Source organism: Phyllobates terribilis, unplaced genomic scaffold (genome assembly GCF_046119375.1).
Source record: "Phyllobates terribilis strain yellow unplaced genomic scaffold, ASM4611937v1 Scaffold_1__5_contigs__length_1240528914, whole genome shotgun sequence".
Classification (NCBI taxonomy): Eukaryota; Metazoa; Chordata; class Amphibia; order Anura; family Dendrobatidae; genus Phyllobates; species Phyllobates terribilis.
In genome coordinates this window covers 391,963,024-391,979,334 of record NW_027362761.1, presented here as the reverse complement: position 1 = coordinate 391,979,334, position 16,311 = coordinate 391,963,024, and the positions used below count along the sequence as shown (strand labels likewise).

General features: G+C 43.3%; 1 protein-coding gene across 3 annotated transcripts in view; it reads right to left on the bottom strand.

Annotated features, from left to right (window-relative positions):
- Positions 1-3,166: 3,166 nt before the first annotated feature.
- Positions 3,167-16,311, bottom strand: part of CUNH5orf63 (chromosome unknown C5orf63 homolog) — a 182,762-nt gene continuing 169,617 nt past the window's right edge. For all 3 annotated transcript variants that reach the window (XM_073676634.1, XM_073676644.1, XM_073676639.1), the window contains exon 4: positions 3,167-6,501. In XM_073676634.1, coding sequence (XP_073532735.1) covers positions 6,325-6,501 — 177 coding nt within the window. In that variant the 3' untranslated portion in view covers positions 3,167-6,324. The remainder of the gene's footprint in view (positions 6,502-16,311) is intronic.

Genomic DNA, 16,311 nt, shown 5'->3' with positions numbered 1-16,311 from the left:
TTTGTGCAGCAGGCCTTCATGGTAAAATAGCTGCTAGTAAACCACTGCTAAGGACAGGCAACAAGCAGAAGAGACTTGTTTAGGCTAAAGAACACAAGGAATGGACATTAGACCAATGGAAATCTGTGCTTTGGTCTGATGAGTCCAAATTTGAGATCTTTGGTTCCAACCACCGTGTCTTTTTGCGATGCAGAAAAGGTGAACGGATGGACTCTACATGCCTGGTTCCCACCGTGAAGCATGGAGGAGGAGGTGTGATGGTGTGGGGGTGCTTTGCTGGTGACACTGTTGGGGATTTATTCAAAATTGAAGGCATACTGAACCAGCATGGCTACCACAGCATCTTGCAGCGGCATGCTATTCTATCCGGTTTGCGTTTAGTTGGACCATCATTTATTTTTCAACAGGACAATGACCCCAAACACACCTCCAGGCTGTGTAAGGGCTATTTGACCAAGAGGGAGAGTGATGGGGTGCTACACCAGATGACCTGGCCTCCACAGTCACCAGACCTGAACCCAATTGAGATGGTTTGGAGTGAGCTGGACCGCAGAGTGAAGGCAAAAGGTCCAACAAGTGCTAAGCATCTCTGGGAACTCCTTCAAGATTGTTGGAAGACCATTTCCAGTGACTACCTCTTGAAGCTCATCAAGAGAATGCCAAGAGTGTGCAAAGCAGTCATCAAAGCAAAAGGTGGCTACTTTGAAGAACCTAGAATATAAGACATATTTTCAGTTGTTTCACACTTTTTTGTAAAGTATATAATTCCACGTGTGTTAATTCATAGTTTTCATGCCTTCAGTGTGAATGTACAATTTTCATAGTCATGAAAATACAGAATAATCTTTAAATGAGAAGGTGTGTCCAAACTTTTGGTCTGTACTGTACCTCCCATCGACTATGCGACCATTAGCCACCTTACAGGGGGTACAATATAGAAACTGGAATGAGGAAAGCAGTGTGAGAGGACAGCATGAAGGGTGAAATGTGAGGGGGTGGTATTGAAGGGAATAGTGTGATGAGACAGTTTAGGGGAGAAAAGTGTGTGGGGGAACAGTATATTGGCTGGATAGCATTCCTGTACTTACGGTGGTTGTGATGCTGTAGTTGTATTTCTGTACTGCTGTTGCTTAAGGTGATGTATTTTGGTAATGTTGGTGGCTCTGGTGATGTATTCCTGTACTGATGTTGGTTGTGATGCTGCATTTATGTACCGTTGGCGAGTAAAGAAACAATCCGGCACTCATCGAGTTGCAGAAAAATAATGTCAGATTTTTTAGCAAAAAATCCAAAAAACTGTGACGTTTCAGTCGAAAGTACCTTCTTCCAACAGATTGCATATGGTACACTGCATGTAACAGCTTAGGGGAATAGGAATTCAATGTTCTTAGGATCTGCGCAAATCCTATGGGCATTGAATGCCTATTCCCCTAGCGGTTACATGCAGAGAAAAATGTCCTTTCGACCAAAACGTCACTGTTTTGGATTGCTTTCCTAATAAACCTGATATTATTTTTCTGCAACTCGATGAGTGCCGGATTCTTTCTTTACGGAGTATATGGAGTGGTATCCTATCCGTATTTTTATACAGAGTGACGTACATCCTATCTATATACAGTATGTACTGTTGGTGGTTGTGATATTGTATTCCTGTACTGTTGGTGGTTATAGTGATGTATTCCTGTACTGATGGTAGTTCTAGTGATGCATTCTTGTACTGATGATGGTGGGTCTGGTTATGCATTCATGTACTAATGGTGGTTCTGGTGATATACTCCTGTACTGATGGTGGTCCTAGTGCTATATTCCTGTACTAATGGGGGATCTTATGCTGTATTTCTGTTGGTGGTTCTGGTGATGTATTCCTGTACTAATGGTGATTCTTTATTCCAGTGCTGATGCTGGTTTTGCTGATATATTTCTGTACCGTTGTTGGCCCTGACGATGTATTACTATATCGTTGTTGGTTCTGACGATGCACTCCTGTACTGATGGTGGTTGTGACGCTTTATCATACAGTTGGTTGTTCTGGTTCTTGTCAGATAACCTTGATACATGGCTCTGTTAAGAAAGTAGTGTGCCATCTGACAAGTTAAGGATTACTACATCTCTATGTAAGGATAATTAATTATAAAAGTAAGTACTATAATAAATCCTAATAGCATATAATATACTCACTTTCAGGCTTCAGCTCTGCTTGTTGGTTTTAGTGATCATCAGATGACCACTCATATGCCTTTTTCATACCTACAGTCAGTTGCCAACTAACTTGTCTTCTTGCTTCTCTCAATTAAATAGTAGATGTAGTTTTTCACTGAACTTTGAGAGAATTAGGAATAGCAGCACATGACTGTAAGTATGCAAATCATATATGCGAAGTCACATGATGACTCCCCACACTGCTTAAGTTATGTACAGTAGGAGACGCCATACTGAATTTTTGCCCCGGGTACAGGAAACCTAAATTTTCCTTTGCTATATACTACATATATTTTGCTTCCAATAATGGTCCTGCAATTCATAAGTCATACATCATGTCATTGCTGCAGCCAAGTGCACAAAGATTGCTTGGAGGAACCATATGGAGGACAGCACTAAAATGGTGGGGGATTTAACAGTTAAAGGGAACCTGTCAGCCAATCAAGCTCTCCAAAGTGTTTATGATCTTCAAACTATGTTTTCTTTGAAAATCTTACAAATCTGTCAATGAAAAACATACCTGGGTGCAATTGTACAGCCAGGCTCTGATTTACGCTGCCCGTAGTTTGGCAGGTGAATGGTGATGTTATAATTTCTAGTGCTTGTGCAAGAACCATGTAGGTTACAGCAGGCACATTGTATTATGTTCAGGAAATCCAAGGGGTGGACAAGTTTGTATTTAGCCTGAACAAGCCCTTTACAAGGATAAAACAAAGAAATTACCTTTCACCTTTTTGATAAATATACTACAGCCATCGTACCATCAGTACAATGCTCTTATATCAGCCTAAAGTTTAAAACATATCAGATTGGAGTAGAATTTAAAAATAACAACATTTAAGTATTGAATAGAAGTACTTCATCTTAATGACAAGAACAAAGAACTGAAGGTCACCACTGGGAAAGCACAAGGTTCTTTTATTGAAGGCTGGCTGTCTTCCAGCGGGCAGGACGCCCCCTCCAATGTACCTATCACATTAGGATTTGCGCATTGCATCAAGACAAGATTTTATTGACACTTTTGGGAAGAAATGTGATCAAAATATTAATGACTTAGCTGAAAAAAAAAGATTTTACATAAGTGGTAAAGAATTTAATCCACACAATGCATTAAGTGCACTGAAAAAGCATATAGTGCCCATTTCATTTACAATCACCAAACTTACTTGGAAAGGGTTAAGTTTTAAATTTCATCATTTTTCTCTCTAAATAACCACTTGATATAATAATACTGTTTAATGGCCTCTGAGTATTACCTGTCATTAACATTTCACTTTGGTAAGAGATATGTGGTTGCTCCTTTTCATTTATTAACAGAACTGAGGTCTGTTTCACGAATACGAGTAAAAATTTTCATGAAATAAAATACAAAAAGACAGAACTATCTGCTGCAAAATATTTTGTAGCTCAAACTGCAACATCACAGGCATAAAAGGACTGCTACTAAAAGGACATTTCATGTCTCGGGAGAGTTTGGCGGTACAAACTCATGTCAATCTTTGCCACAGTCCAAACAGGAATGAAAGGATTGATATCCTTTTATATCACTGACATAGTGGGGACATCACAACTACCGGCCAGACTGCCCTTAGAGGACAATCAAACTTTCACACTTATCTGAACTCTATGAGGGAGATTTATTGAAGATGCATTTATACTGCATGATTACCGTGAATGAATGTTTCCTAGGAAATGGTCAATGGTCCTTTAAACTCTGGAAAATCTTCAAATACAAATTCACCCTTACACTGGTGAATATTATGCCAAACTTAGTCATTTTTGCTAAAGTAAGATGTGCCTAATGTACCGTATTCAAAAATGTATATCCGTTTATAAATTTTGTTGTTCTTGCAATATAAACCTTTGTACATTTCTGCTACAATTTGCACCAAATTCTGGTACAGCATTTAATAAAATCCATCAAACTGTTAGCAGCCCCAACCTCTCCATTGTAACCTGTCCAACGTCTCTTATTATTTTTGAAAAACGGCAGAAACTGAGTATTCTAGAGTGAAATATGCTGCGTGCTCCAAAATTTGCACCATAAAACTGGCACAAAGCTGTTAATAAATCTATCCCATGACACCGTTTTATCTACAGTGGTGCTTGAAAGTTGGCTTCTTCTGACTAGTAGGCTTTTTAACTTAACTTCGCTTATTATGACGTGAAAGCCTACTAAGCAGAAGTGCTGGAGATGCCGCAGGTAGGAGGTTCACAGCTCTTAAGATCAGAGGCAACAGACTACCAATGTGGCTGCTGAACTCCACTAAGGTCCACAGACTACCAATGTGGATGCTGAACTCTACTAATAATCTCTACTTGGACTGTAAATAATCATGATTAGTTTACTGACCATCTTTACTAAGCTTGTATTTATTTCACAATATACGGGTTTTTCTGTACTGACATAAGGCAGAACATAGAATCCTCAAAAATATTATAAGACATATTAATACAAGTACTTCAAACCTAAATAAAGTAAATAAAGCTAAAAAAAAAAAAGAAAAAAGTAAGAAGAAAATAAACGCAGATAAAATAAACTGTTGTAGAGGTGGTTGACCTTTGGTATTTCTTTCAGTTAATATAGTGTATTTGGATCAATTTGTTAGAGTATCATGAAGTGTACAGCCTCATGGTACAACAAAAGAACAGCTGAAATCGATCCTTCAACACCAGCAGCTGTGTGTGGCCAGCCAGGCTGTTCATAATGAATGTGCCCGCACTAGTACACAATACAAGAAATACCCTAAGGCTACAGCTGCACAGACTTTTTGCAGCAACCTTTTTTCATTTTAGCTATTAAAGTGGTTATCCGTTTTTAGCATGTTATTTTTTTAGCAAATTTTGTACACAGTATTGTATTTTAGACCACATCAGTGATGATAACTTCGGCAACCTTGTTGATTGAGTCAGAAATAGTGTATAAAACATATAATAAATGTAGTGCAAGCCACATAAAACAGTTTTTGGATGCTTTGTAAATCTGCCCTATTTTGTTTCTTTAAACTGGTTAAAATTCAGTTAAATGTTTAAAATTGGTAAAAATATATCACTAAATTAAGTCTGTGTTTAGTAGCAGCCTGGGGCTGCAATCAGACATACAGTTAATGTGGCACTTTCGCTGCAGTTTTTCGAGTCAAACCCAGGAGTGGACACTCAGGGGTGGGAATTCGTCAGTTGTTAAACCCTTAGCTGATTTGCAAAATTGGAGAGAAAAGCAGTGTACTAGTCCAATACTATAAGTGCACTTATTTCTGCAGCTTACTTGCAGCAGTTGTTTAGGACTTGAGGTACACTCCTGTTCCCTTGCATTGATGTTGTAGCTGGCCTACCCATTCAGTGAGGGAACACAATGTACACTATGTCCATGCTGTCTTCTCCTACCTCCAGTGGCTTGTGGCTATTGTCCTTCCCTCCAGTACTGGCACAACAGCATGCTGGGATTAGTGGGATGTGCATGTCTCTTAATAAATGTTCCAGTTTGAATTCTATGATTGAATTTTGATGCCATTTTGTTCACAAGATTCATTTGAAATGAATTAAGATCCCATGGTCCTGAATCAAGACTGGTGATTTTCTTCCTGCTCTTGATGAGGGTGGAGTCAGATGCTCCTGATTCATGAAGAAGCACATGCCTCTTCATGAATCAGGAGCGTCCAACTAGTGGTCTGCACCTCTGTGAGTCATGCCAGAAATCTTACTCCAGTCCTCCGGATTAAGATTTCTGGCATATGGAAAATCTTGAGAGAAAATTACATGAAAATGCAAAAAGTTGCAATATTTTGGTGCAACTTGGAGTTGCGTCAAAATTTTGCAACTTTTTAAAGCAATTATGATAGAATTCTAACAAAATTGCTTTGATGAATTGACAAATTGCAAATGTACATAATTGTACAAATGTGAATAAGACAACACTAGAATGCCTATGGACACAGAGGACAGTATTAACCAGCCTTTATCTGCACAGGTTGACTACTTTCTGAACACAGATACATTTATTTATCCTTTCTTCATTACGAGTTTTGTTTACATTGCTATGCTTCCATTGACTCATTGTGAACAATGTTCAGTAATTCTCTCGAGTGTATAAAATGGTTTTATATTTCCACGAGTCATTTTCATGAGTCATTTGACGTCATCTTCCTGCTCCAGCTTACTAAGGTACCGCTCCAATTTCTTAATGTTTACTCTGTGCATCATCAGGAACTGTCCATTTAGATGAAATACAGGAATATCATGTTTATAGCGGTCATACCAGGCCATGTTCTCTGGAAGTGTGATGTCCACTTGTTCTAAAACAAACTAAAATAAATAGAAAATGAACAGTGTTATCCGCAAAGAACAGTGCTATCGACAAACGTCATTCATCATGTAAAACCTACATAATGAGTATTCCTGTTATTCAGCTATAAAATCAGTGTAGGAACTTATCGGAATATGATCGCCTCGTCAAGGCACGTTAGCTCGCACAATCTGATTGAAATGTATACTCCAGCGTATGTATTACACATTGTCAGGAGGTAATCACAAGTGGATGACAGATGTAAGAAATTAACAAAAATACTTTATCATGTGTTGAACAGGGATGATGTTTTCTTCGAAAATACAAAAATATCTGTTACCCCATTTGTTCAACATAAAACAGTGGGGGACAAAAATTAAACATAATGTGCCAGAGTTCTGCCTATAACTGTGCCTGAAAAGAAAAGTCCATGGCATGTTTCAAATTTATGTTATAAATAATATTTACTACTCCTTCAACAGTTTTGAAGGGAGTCTAAAAAACTGAAGCAGTCATACAATGTCCATGTCCCAAAATATATTAATGTACCAGCAATTTTTTTTTAGAGAGATGGAGGGACAATGCAAGCGCAATAGGGTCTTGTTCAACAAATAAGAGGATGAAAGAGTTAAGGTAACTGCCCACCTTGTAGAGTTGTGTAACCCACAACAAAGGAAAGGGATTTTAAAACCAAAAAATTCCAACTGCTGCAAAAAATGTTGGAAGAGCCCAATGTGGCAATGAAGTATTGGAAGAAAGCTGGTCATCTACGCTGCTGGTTCTATAATTCCAATAACAATCCAAAAGACGGTGTACAAGGTAGTCAGTGCGGTTTAATCTCAATGTGTTTCGAAGTTGAAAAAACTTCTTCCTAGGCAAGTATAGCTTAACCTTATAGTTAACTGAAAATTAACTTTTAATTGATATGCAAATGAGGGCGCTTTGGTGTACCCTTGCCTTGGCCTATGCCTTGGAGTACTGTCATACCCTCCTATTTCCATAACAAAGTAGGTACCTCACATTTATTGACTTATCGCTAAGGCCCAGAGTCAATGCTAAATTAACCTGTCTGCACATGCGCACTGACACTGGATGATAGCAGCGAAGCGTGACAGTGCGAGCGCACCAACAATGGCTGCGGGCGTGCTCTGGCTCCTTCCTGTGGCCAGCACTTGCTATCCTCAGAAAATATAGGGTTATTCTGCAGGTTTACAGCATTAGAAAGAGGCTTGGTCACTGTACTGAAAGTGTGGCATCCAAGGGAAAATTAGCTGTAGCTGCCTGCGTTCAGTCATTCAGGCGATCTGGTGCGGCTACAGTCACTCCTCACAACACTGTGATCGGCAGCTGTTAGCACACCCTCACACTCTTAACAGCTGGCTCTGCATTGATGCAGTACGGCAGTCAGGCACCTTTCTAAAACTATTAACCTGCAGATTAACCCTATATCTGCAGATTACCTGACGTGAAAGGTTCTTTTTAATAGAAATTTGTAATGGACTCATTCCTAAGGAAGGTTCATATGTATAGGATGTGCTGTGGAAAGTCTCCACATAAAATCCAGGGAAATCTGCATAATGGATAAACACCAAGCTATGCAAGTTTTGGTATGAATTAGGCTGTGTTCGCACATAACATTTTTTTCTGCTGCTTTTTTATTTGTGTGAAGAAAATGATTTTCTGAAAACTCCTGCCCACATTTTCCTTTAAAGACGCTGTTGAACTTTGTATTTTTGGTGCGTTTTTTTTCTATAGGCTTCCACGGTGAGACAGAAAAAAATGCATGTAAAAATCACTGTTACATTTCTAAGTGCAGAATCAAAACTTCTCTGTACTAAAAAAAAAAAACCACATTAAAAAACACTGATTTAAATCTGCACCAAAAAGGGGAAAAAGTATAAAAAAAGCACCAAAAATGCAATAATTAGAACATTTTTATTGTGTATTTATGTGAGAACACCTGCAAAAAACTTGTAGATAAAAAGCAGCAGAAAAATGCATCAAAAATGCTGATAACATTATTACTGAGGTTAGGATTCAGAGACTGGCAAGATTTCAAAGAAGTATTAACACAGAACTGTCAGGGGAGTAGAGTACATCTGTTTTGTTTTCTTTTCTATACTAAGTTTACAAAAAAATAGAGATTAAAATTTAAAATCATCTATAATTTAAAAAAAATTGAGATCTATTTTTTGGCAAAATTGCCTAGCCCTAATCTAGACCAGATTATTCTCTTCAATTCTGTAGTATCTTTTGTATAGTGGCCGTATTCTTTCAGATGACAAACAGTTTAAATGTGGGTGGTCAATACAAAGAAGCTCTACTGGATTTTATTTGCAAGCACAGTTCATTTAAAAATGTTAAAATAATGAAAAGAAAATTAGGAGCCAGTTACATAAGCACACAGCAAGTTAAAGGGACGATCTCATTATAGACTATCCTTTTAGACATGTTCAGAGATACCAGACAAAGGATGGATGACCTTTATACGAATGCAAAGATCTTTTGTTAACGGGAGAATAGGGGATGAAAATTTTAAGCACAGGTCTGCTAAATTTCACCCTGCATATAATTGTTCTGATTGAAATCAACTGTTTTGATCCATTTTAGGCCGGCTACAGTCAAGATTAAAGAAATTAGTCATAGTTTCATCTAGAAAACGTAGACAATTTTCATCTAAGTGTCATCTGTGTGTCTGTTTCTTACGTATGTGTGACATTCGTGTGATGTCTGTGTGCGATCCGTTTTCATATAACTACTAGTGTTGAGCCACCCCCGTAGTGTTCGAGTTCGGTTCGGTTCGTCGAACACCCGTGTGTTCGCCGAACTGTTCGTCGAACTGTTCGTCGAACACCTTCGAACACCGTTAAAACCAATGGCAGGCAAACAAAAACACATAGAAACACATAGAAAACACCTTCAAAGGTGTCCAAAAGCTGACAAACTGCTCAGAAGACACAACTAACACATGGAAAAGTGACAAGTACATATAGTCATGCGAAAAGAAAAGAGGTGGAGGAGTAAAAGGAGGGGGAGACACAGATATAGGCATGTCATGCCCTTCTAAAATCCAAAAAGTGAGAAGCCGAGACGGCCAGTCCGCTCCTGCCCGTGCCACCTCCGTGTCGCCGGGTTTGTGCCAGAGCCGCGGTGAACCCTGACGGCCAGCCCCCCTCTCCCAATACTGGTGCCTGTCCGCTGGTGGGTCGAGAGAGCCCCCCTGTGGTGGAGGCAGCTCTAAGCTTTTTAATTTAAATTGTCCCTCTAATTTGAATGAATACACTTTAAATCCATTTACAAGGATCTATTGGAGGGCAAGTCTCATGCCAGCAGCCGCGTAATTCCAGCTCCAGTAGCGTCCACTAAAGCTGCTGCAGTTAAAAAGCTTTTATAAGGATCGAGCTCGGCTGTCCACCGCAAGGCATCCTAGTGCCAGTCCCAGCCCCTATGCCTTGGGGTGCCTCCTGATGCTCTTCACTAAGTATCCCGTGGTCCCGAAGCATTTCCTTTGAAAAAATTAAGTGTCCAAACTACAGGTGGTGTAGCTTGCTTAACAGCCGGGATAATCCGCTGACTAGCAGACACTGCTACTAGGCACAAAGTATTTCCTGGGCTAGATGCAGTTAAAAATTTGTAAGTAGATACTCTCGTTGGATGCTGAGAAAGCATTCCATAGAGTCTCCTGGCACGCCATATATGATTCTCTTAAAAAGCTTGGGGTAGGGGTCTAGGGGACCCTTTTATAGCCAAAATCACGGCCCTGTATCACAATACGTCACCTAGGCTGAAGATAAATGGAACTGTAGCACCCTGAGGGCTCGGTTGCTACAGACGTATTGCACCTCACCCAGAGGTGTGATATCTCACTCTCAGATAAGGATGGAGTGTGGATCAGGACCCGACACCTGCATGCATTACACCACATTGCCGTGGGGCAGGGCGACCAATATGCCCCTGAGATGGGCACGACAGTCCCTGTCCCTGGCTGGAGTGGGGGGAGGGAACACTGAGGAAGGGGAACCCTGCAGTGCAGGAGCAGGGAGGAAGCAGTTCCTGGGTGCATTGAGAAGGGAGTATAAAAGGTGGGCACCATCTTAGTTCAGTGCAGAGAAGTCTGAGCAGAAGTGGCAGGGAGCAGGGGCTCTGCATGAGCTCTGCTCCGGAGGCGGGCCTAGTAACAGAGGCCCAGGCCTGCAAGAGGGAGAAGGAAGGAAGAGGAGCGGAGAAGGCTCCAGGAACGAGGAATGAAGGGATCCCAGGGGTGCGGACGGGCGAGTCGCCACCGCACGCCCGAATCCACCTGCGTGGAGGGGTCAGGCCAAAGGGGGAGACCGGTCCCCGAACTAGTGGAGGCAGGAAACGACCCTCAGCTAGAAACCGGAGGCTCTGACATTTTATGTGGCGCAGCCCCTTGCTCCACCCGCTAGGAAGGCACCACATAGGGTCAGGGAAACTGGCGCCAAGTTTACCAAGAGGAGGCCCGAGGCAGCCGGACAGAAGTGTTGGTAAGAAAGGCCAGACAAAGGACACACAAAGGGGGTCCTGTGAAGCGCTCCAAAGTTATCTGGGAGTTGTCTGAGCCCCTCACCTGGTGAGCACAGTACGACGTGGGCAGCCGTTACCTGCAGACGTGGTCTGGATAATAAGAACTGTGAGTAAAGGCCCTGAACTGCATCACTGACTCCGTGTCGTTACTGCTGCTGCCCTGCACCATCACCCCCATCCTCCGCATACACTGCCCTGAGGCTATACTCCTCCCGTGGGGAGTTATGCTACGCTCTGCTGCACCCACAACACCAGCCTTAGCGGTCTGCCTTGTAGCGGCGGTTCACTCTGACCGCAATCCACGGGTGGCGTAGTCGGACATTTAAACATCAAAACCACATAAATAGTTCCGCCACTGGTTTGACCGCCCTGAGCCACGGAACCGGATCGCCGCCACGAAGACTACAACCACCAGCATCCACCAAAAAGGGTCCGGCTCCGGGTGTCCCAAGGCCCAGGGGGTGCGTCAGAACATTTTCATCACCTTTCACAATCACCAATGGGACAAGGCAGGGATGTCCTCTGTCCCCTCTCTTATACATCCTAGTGACGGAGCACCTGCTCTCATCAATTCGCCATAACCCCAATATTAGGTGGATTGAGGTGGGAGGCACCGAGTACAAGTGCTCTCTATTTGCTGATGATGTCCTAGTATATATCACTCAATCACATATATCCATCCCTGCTGTTATGGCTGAAATAGATCACTTTGTTACATGGTAAAATTTTAAAATCAATGCAGCGAAGTCTGAGGCCCTCGATGTCTCCCTCCCTAAATCCATATAGGATTCCATCCAGTCCAACTTTCCCTTTGCCTGGCCCTCACAGGGTATCAAATACTTAGGAATTCCTATTCATAGAGACCTCTCCCATCTATGTTATCTTAATTTTGGGCCCTTTATTGAACAATTCCATACAGACCACAGTTGGCAAGTTAGAACTGTAAGATTCACTACGTGAACCACTGGTGTTTTGTGGAAAAGCACATGTACACCGCGTTCCAAATTATTATGCAAAAAGTGTTTAGGAGTGATAAGGGAAGAATTTGTTTGTTTGTCAGTTAAACTCATTGATGGTGATGTGTGTCAGGGCTCTTTATATCACTGTAAGCAATTGCAGACACCTGTGCTAATTAGTTTGGCAGGTGTGTCCAATGAAAGGCAAGACTACTTAAGAAGGCTCTCTCACATTATTAAGCAGCCTACATTTTCTGCCAAAATGGGAAAGAAAAAGGATGTGTCGGCTGCTGAGAAGCAACAAATTGTGGAGTGTTTAGGTCAAGGCATGACTACAATCAACATTGTGCGATGATCAGGATGAAGTGTCTTGGCAATCAAGAAGTATGTAGCTGATTCACAGTACACACGTGTGCGTGCTGATAAGGGCAAATTGAGGACTCTTTCCTACAGGCAATTACGTCAGGTTGAAACAGCAGCGGCAAAAAAGCCTCGTCATAGCAGCAGACAAGTTTTTGAAGCTGCTTGTGCCTCCAACGTCCCCCGAACAACAAGATGCAGGGTCCTTCAGAGGTTTGCAGCTGTGCATATGCCATCCTGTCGACCTCCTCTATCCACTTCACACAAGCAGAAACGGCTCCAGTGGGCCAAACATTACATGAAGACTGATTTCAAAACTGTTTTGTTCACGGATGAGTGCCGTGCAGCGCTCGATGGTCCAGATGAATGGAGTGGAGGATGGCTGGTTGATGGACACCCCACGCAAACACGGCTACAGCGCCAACAAGGAGGAGGTGGAGTAATGTTTTGGGCTGGAATCATGGGGAGAGAGATTGTCGGCCCCTTTAGGATCCCTGAAGGCGCTAAAGATGAACTCCATAATGTATGTGGATTTTCTCAAACAGCACTTCCTGCCATGGTTCAAGAAGAAGAACCGTGTATTTCACAGCAAGATCATTTTTCTGCATGATAATGCACCATCTCATGCTGCACATAAAACATCTGCATCTCTGGCTGATATGGGCATAAAAGGGGACAAACTTATGGTGTGACCCCCATGCTCCCCTGACCTCTACCCCATTCAGAACCTTTGGAGCATCATTAAAAGGAGTGTCTATGATGGCGGGAGGCAGTTCACATCTAAGCAACAGCTCTGGGAGGGTATTCTGTCCTCATGCAAAACAATTGAAGCAGAAACCATCCAAAACCTGACAAATTCAATGGACGAGAGAGTTCAGAAGCTCCTTTCGAACAAGGGGTCCTATGTGAAAATGTAACATCACCTAGAATAAAGTTTTGAGTTGAAAACTGTTTGATTTCAGTTTCTAACAACCTGCTAATGCTTATAATTTCAAAAATGACCATTTTTTTGGTCTTTATTAAAATGAAAAGGTTGATCGAAAAGTTTGGGGGATCTAAGAGTGTGGCAACCCAGTAGTCATGATTACTTCGAATTCTGACAATATGAGGGTCATGCTGCAGGTAGTGCAGCAAGAAGGCACTTATGTGTCTTGCGCATCTTGGAGCCCCAAAATTATTTTCCGGGCTAGATGCAGCTAAAAATTATTTTAATTTTAAATCTGGTGAAGCTTATTATAGATGGCCTAATAGGATCAGTGCTGCACACTGCTACAAAGCCCAAATTATTTTCCAGTCAAGATACAGATAAACATGATTAGTAATTTGAAAGCTTAAAACGGTTGGTAGGGTGATTTTAACCAATCATCAAGCTTTTACTCTCCCCAGGATGACACAGGGGTAGAAAAGTCGTTTCGGATCCATGATTTGTTCATCTTTATGAACGTGAGTCTGTCTACATTATCAGTGGAGAGCCGCGTGCGCTTATCTGTCAGCACACCACCAGCAGCGCTGAACACACGTTCAGACAGAACGCTGGCTGCGGGGCATGACAAGATCTCCAAGGCGTAAGTGGCTAGCTCCGGCCATTTATCCAGATTGGAAGCCCAAAAAGAGCAAGGGTCCAGTGACACAGTCGTGGCTTCAATGTTTACTTGGAGATACTCCTGTACCATCGTCTCTAGGCGTTGACTATGTGTCAGACTTCTTGTCTCCTGTGGCCTTGCAAAGGATGGGCTAAAAAAGTGGTGAAATGATTCCGCAAAATTGATGTTACCAGCAGATACTGTGGTTCTGTTACGGTTTGAGTGCTGAACACTTGACGGTCCCACGGTTGGCAAGTTGGAACTGTGAGATTCACTACGTGCACCACTGGTATTTTGTGGAAAAGCACATGTAAGATTCTGCAACAGTCTCTGCTGATACTCCTGCATGCGTGCATCCCTTTCTATGGCAGGAATAATTTCTGCAAATTTACTTTTGTACCGGGGATCTAACAGTGTGGCAACCCAGTAGTCAGGATTATTTCTAATTCTCACAATTCGAGGGTCATGTTGCAGGTAGTGCAGCAAGAAGGCACTCATGTGTGTTGCGCATCCAGTAGCACCAAGTCCCTGTTGTGTTGGTGGCGAGGTAACAATCATGCTTCCTTCCTCTGTCCTCTCCCCCCAACCTCGCACAACAGAAATGTGATCAAGGTCTCCCTCATCTGATGAGTCTTCCATCAGTTCGTCCTCCACTTCTTCCTGGGCTCCTGCACCTTCCTCACTAGTTTGGCTGCTACCATGCGCCCTGGTAAAACCATCTCCCCCACCCTCACATGCCTGCCGCCTTGGTGCTGCCGACCGTCTGGACCTTGCAGATGTTAGCCCTTCCGCATACAACTCCTCCTCCTCTACTTCCTCCACCTCCTCTTGTGCCACCACCTGACTCCGAATTCTGTTTAACATGTGCTCCAGCATGTAAATCACCGGAATAGTCATGCTGATAATGGCATCGTCAGCACTAAACATCTTCGTCGCCATTTCAAAACTGTGCAGAAGGGTGCATAGGTTCCTGATCTGAGACCACTCCTCCAGCGTGATTTGCCCCACCTCTGAATCTCGTTGGCCCAGGCTATACGTCAGAAAGTATTGCACCAGGGCTTGTCGGTGCTGCCACAGTCGCTGCAACATGTGCAGAGTTGAATTCCACCGGGTAGGCACATCGCATTTTAGCCGGTGAAGTGGCAGGCCCAACGACTTCTGTAGAGATGTAAGTCGCTGAGCTGCGGGATGCGAACGGCGGAAGTGAGCACACAGCGACCGTGCCCTCTGCAGAAGGCCATCTAGTCTGGGATAGTGGGCTAAAAATTGCTGGACAACCAGGTTCAACACGTGAGCCATACAAGGCACGTGTGTGACATTGCCCCGGCGAAGGGCCGCACCCAGGTTTGCAGCATTGTCGCACACGGCCTTCCCTGGTTTCAGGTCCAGTGGAGACAACCATTCATGAAATTGGTTCTCCAGAGCTGACCACAACTCCTCAGCTGTGTGACTCACATTTCCCAGACATTTCAATGTAAAAACCGCCTGATGACGTTGAGCCCTACTGCCAGCATAGTAAGGAGGTGTGCAGGATCCCTTCTGCGCAGTTAGAAAGCTTGTGGCATGACCAGACAGGCTTTGGGTGCAGGTGGAAGACCGAGAGGAGGTTGAGGAGGCAGAAGCAGTGGAGGAACTTTGACATAAAGAGGATTGACGCACAACTCGTGGGGACGGCAAGACTTGGACAGCAGCCCCTTGTCCTGCTGTCACCATAGTTACCCAGTGCCCAGTCAGCGACATGTAACGCCCCTGTCCATGCCTACTCGTCCAAGTGTCTGTGGTGAAATGCACCCTGTCACACACAGAGTTTCTCAAAGAAGCGGTGATGTTGTGTGCGACATGCTGGTGGAGCGCAGGCACACCTTTCTTTGAGAAGTAGTGCCGACTGGGCATCTGGTACTAGGGCACTGCGACGGACATAAGGTTTCGAAAATCCTCTGTGTCCACCAGGCGGAAAGGCAGCATTTCTGTAGCCAAGAGCTTGCAGATGGTGAAATTCAACCTCTTAGCTTTCTCATGGCTAGGAGGAAATGGTCTTTTACTTGTCCACATCTGAGGGACCGAGGGCTGGCTATTGTGCTTAGACGGGGTTGATAAGGGTGTCCCCGGCAAACTGCCGGTCTGTGAGGAAGATGCAGGCGGACATGTTAGGTTGCCTTGATCCAAAGGTGGTGCTATCGATGTCGGACAGCGCTCAACACCAGCTGGTGTTACCACCTCCAAAGAAAATGATGACCTGCCAATCACGCTGGCTGTTGCGGGTAAAGAGGTGGCAGGTCTGCGCCCCAAAACAGGTGTGACTGCTGTCCCCCCAGTCACAGAGGATGAAGAGGCCGCGGATGCACAAGATATGGCAGACGGTGATTGGCCCGGCCGGCTAGGCCGC